Raw genomic sequence first — 5,000 nt, forward strand, 5'->3', positions numbered from 1 at the left:
AGATTTGAGACATTGTGAGGACTGAAGTGTGATAAAGTTTGAAAGTTTTGTCAAGATGATAAAGTTGTTAGTAAATGTGTCGAAGTGTAGGGGTATGAAGGTAAATAAAGTATAAGAATATATGGATATCAAGATTAGGATTGTGGATGTATGGAGTTGATTCATTCATTTTAATAATTTGGAGAAAATACGAATGACAGTGAGAAAGAGATAAAAGCTTACTAACAGAATATGTGATGCAAGAAAGATAGTACGATGGTTGATAAAGACCTACAAGAGACTTAATTTTTTAGGGGTAAGCCAAGGTGGGGATGTATAAATGTACTGCTGAACCAACTTTCCTTTTTAGAAGTGATTCGTTCATATAGAAGGGGGATGCCATAAATAACATTAAATCTGTTGAAATGAACTGTTTGCTTGAACATATTTTCTGTGAAAATAACTAATAGGATCAAGAATATGACGATACACGAAGTGGTAAAAAGCTCTGAGTATTTTGAGGTGGTTCAGTCATTTGGATAGAATGGATGAGAAAGGGTTAATGAAAAGTCTACGTTCTGGAACTGCAAAGAGTTTACGAGATAGGAAAATCTACAAAGGGTTCGATTCATACTAAAGATAGCTTTGAAAGATAAAGCCATAATATCGAGGAAATGTAAAACAACGCATTATGTAAGATTTCGATACGCTGTATATGTGCATTCTGTAAAGGTTTATTAAGATACTAGTATTATAGATCCTTTACTGTACTAGATGTTGGCCAATGGATTAACAGTTGAAATTTAAATGGAGATGTGGTAACGTCTCTGTCTGGTGTTTGCCAGACGGGGATTCGACTCCCGCTCAGATTCGCTAGTTTCTTTAGTGCCTGCAACCTTACCATCCTTGTGAACTAAGGATTAGGGGTTAGGGGGAGCCTATAGGTCTATCTGCTGAGTCATCAGCAGCAATTACCTGGCCCTCCCTGGTCCTAACTTGGGTAGAGAGGGGGCTTAGGTGCTGATCATATGTATATATGGTCAGTCTCTAGGGCATTGTCCTGCTTAATAGGGCAATGTCACTGTCCCTGGCCTCGACCATCCATGGGCAATCTTTTAACCTTCTAATTGCTTGACATTGAAAATATTTATATCACAATTTGAATTTGCAGGTAAAATGAAGCCGTCAACCGTGAGAGAGGCCAAACTATCAGACTGCCAGATTTTGGCTATTCTCATGGAAGAGTCTGCAAAGGAACAGGAAACTGAGGGAGGGTTGAGATGCAAAGGTAAAGAAAAATGTAAACATTTCATGAATGAAATCGGACGTTTGTGTGTAGAAGGATTTTTTTTACACATGATTTAAGGCATGATTTTAAACCTTTATTAAAGAATAAACTATTTTTGACCTAATATACACTTATTTTGTTCTATTACCAAGTCAGGTAGGCTACCAATACATAGTAGTTGAAAAACAGCACTTTTCTGTTTTAGTTTCAAAATCGATTTCCAGGGACTGCAAATTGGGAAATAAAAATATGGAGATTACTTTTGATATAATGAATTGGTGCCCAGGTGAGACATGGAGTCATAGTAATACATTTGTATATACATATATATATATATATATATATATATATATATATATATATATATATATATATATATATATATATATATATGTATATATGTATATATATATGTGTATATACATACATACATATATATATATATATATATATATATATATATATATATATATATATATATATATATATATATATATATATATATATATATATATATATATATGTATGTATGTATGTATGTATGTATGTATGTGATGATTCCTAGTTCTTTATTTCTAATCGGATCTTGACTGTGGGCTTTAACGTTCAATTGGCTTTGTTAGTATTGATATATATTTTCGTCTCTTTTAAAAATACAACAACAACAACAACAACAACAACAACAACAATAATAATAATAATAATAATAATAATAATAATAATAATAATAATAATAATAATAATAATAATAATAATAATAATAATAATGATAATAATAATAAGAAGAAGAAGAAGAAGAAAAGCATACTGCCACTGAAGAGAGGCAGTCTAATCTCATGATCTTTTTTTTTATCACAGCCTCTATCAAATTAATGAGTAAATTATGTCATAACTAGAGAGAGCATGTATTATCTAAACATCTTGACATCTGATAAAGATTTTTAAAAAAGATATTTAATCCATCTACAAGCCATTCAAGCCACAGAAACACTATACCATTAACACCCACACTACTACTACTACCACTAGTACTACTACTACTACCACTACTACTACTACCACTAGTACTACTACTACTACCACTACTACTACTACTACTACTACTACTTTTTCTTTTTCTTTTTCTTTTTCTTTTTATTATTATTATTATTATTATTAAGAATAGTGATAACAATAATGATAATAATAACAATAATATTAATAATAATGATAATGATAATTATAATAATTATTAATAATAATAATAATAATAATAATAATAATAATAATAATAATAATAATAATAATAAATATTAATAATTATCAATAATAAGAATAAGTTATTATTAATAATAACTAAAATGATATTATTATTATTATTATTATTATTATTATTATTATTATTATTATTATTATTATTATTATTATTATTATTATTGTTATTATTATTAATACTAATAATAAGATTCAATTCCTACCATCCCTAAGAATGAAACTGTTTTTTATATCTTTTTTCATATTCATATTCTTGTTATATTAGAATCATTCTAAGTTGTAGTGAAATTTTCCGATCAATATTAACTTTCTTTTACTCATGAAATTTAATAAAGTCTCGTCCGACGTAATTATCTTTATCCACATTTAATTATTTCCTAAAAGATTTAAGGTATTCTTGTCTGAACAGTAATATTCTTATCTATAACTAATCGGCATACCGGTGAAATTGGAACTCTATCGCACTGTTATCTTTCATATTCATATTCTAGAAGTTTTATTCCAGCTGTGACTAAGTTGTGGGATGATCTTTCTAATCGGGTGGTTGAATCTCTAGAACTTCAAAAGTTCAAAGTTGCAGCAAATGTTTTCATGTTGAATAGGCTGACATAAGTCTTTTTATAGTTATATATGAATTATTTGTTTTAATGTTGTCAATGCTTTTCAAAATATTTCATTTTAATTTTTCATTACTTCTTATATCGTTTATTTATTTCCTTGTTTCCTTGCCTCACTGGGTTATTTTTCCATATTGGAGCCCTTGGGCTTATAGCATCTTGCTTTACCACGGTTGCAGCTTGGCTAGTGGTAATAATGATGATGATAATAATACAGTAATAATAATAATAATAATAATAATAATAATAATAGTAATAATCCTTATCTTCATGAAATTGTAACTATTGTCGCCAGCGCTGTATTTTCTATCCTTAATGCAACTTATCCCTGTTTGAATACCATTTTCCCTAAAATTGTTAATTTTTATCCATAGTTAATTCTTATCCCAGTGAGATTTTGTCCTTATGCACAGGTGAACCACAACGAGTATCTATATTCGTTCGCTATCCTCACATTAAAGTGATATCTTGACGAAAAACTGATTTGAAGGACCCTTTTTTATGAATATATTTTGATTTTATAGACTCTTATTATATTTATTCTATTTCATTACCAGGCTGGCTCAAGAATTGAAGAGACAGTGAAAGATAGAAATGGAAGGTTGTTAAAAGGAGAGGAGGCAAGGAAAAGATGGGCGGAATATTTTGAAAGTTTGCTGAATGTTAAGGATAATAGGGAGGCAGATATAATTGCTGTTGCAGGTGTTGAGGTGCCAGTGATGGGAGATGAGAATGAGAGAGAGATTACAATAGATGAAGTGAGGAGAGCACTAGATGAAACGGGAGTAGGAAAAGCGTCTGGTATGGATGGTGTGAGAGCTGAGATGTTGAAGGAAGGGGGTGTGATTGTACTTGAATGGTCGGTGAGATTGTTTAATATGTGTTTTGTGTTTTCAATGGTACCAGTTGATTGGGTTTGTGCATGTATTGTACCACTATATAAGGGTAAGGAAGATGTGCATGAGTGTTGTAATTCAAGAGGTATTAGTTTGTTAAGCGTAGTTGGAAAAGTGCATGGTAGAGTAATGATTAATAGGATCAAGGATAGAACAGACAATGCAATCTTAGAAATACAGGGTGGTTTTAGAAGAGGTAGGGGTTGTATGAATCAGATTTTTACAGTTAGGCAGATATGCAAGAAATATTTAGCGAAAGGTAAGGAGGTGTATGTTGCGTTTATGGATCTGGAGAAAGCGTATCATAGAGCTGATAGGGAAGCAATGTGGAATGTGATGAGGTTATATGGAGTTGGTGGAAGGTTGTTGCAAGCAGTGAAAAGTTTCTACAAAGGTAATAAAGCATGTGTTAAGATAGGAAATGAAGTGAGTGATTGGTTTCCGGTGAGAGTGGGGCTGAGACAAGGATGTGTGATGTCGCTGTGGTTGTTTAACTTGTATGTCGATGGAGTGGTGAGAGAGGCGAATGCTCGAGTGCTTGGACGAGGATTAAAACTGGTAGACGAGAATGACCATGAATGGGAGGTAAATCAGTTGTTGTTTGCGGATGATACTGTACTGGTTGCAGACACAGAAGAGAAGCTTGGCCGATTAGTGACAGAATTTGGAAGAGTGTGTGAGAGAAGGAAGTTGAGAGTTAATGTGGGTAAGAGTAAGGTTATGAGATGTACGAGAAGGGAAGGTGGTGCAAGGTTGAATGTCATGTTGAATGGAGAGTTACTTGAGGAGGTGGATCAGTTTAAGTACTTGGGGTCTATTGTTGCAGCAAATGGTGGAGTGGAAGCAGATGTACGTCAGAGAGTGAATGAAGGTTGCAAAGTGTTGGGGGCAGTTAAGGGAGTAGTAAAAAATAGAGGGTTGGGCATGAATGTAAAGAAAGTTCTATATGAGAAAGTGATTGTACCA

At 32.0% G+C, this 5,000-nt stretch overlaps 1 protein-coding gene across 1 annotated transcript in view; it reads left to right on the plus strand.

The window, feature by feature from the left end:
• Positions 1–5,000, plus strand: part of LOC137647960 (spermidine/spermine N(1)-acetyltransferase-like protein 1) — a 20,631-nt gene that overhangs the window by 4,663 nt on the left and 10,968 nt on the right. The window contains exon 2 of the mRNA XM_068380910.1: positions 1,151–1,267. Within this exon, the coding sequence (XP_068237011.1) occupies positions 1,156–1,267 (112 nt within the window). The 5' untranslated portion in view covers positions 1,151–1,155. The remainder of the gene's footprint in view (positions 1–1,150; positions 1,268–5,000) is intronic.

The sequence above is a fragment of the Palaemon carinicauda genome, chromosome 1 (genome assembly GCF_036898095.1).
Source record: "Palaemon carinicauda isolate YSFRI2023 chromosome 1, ASM3689809v2, whole genome shotgun sequence".
Lineage (NCBI taxonomy): Eukaryota > Metazoa > Arthropoda > Malacostraca > Decapoda > Palaemonidae > Palaemon > Palaemon carinicauda.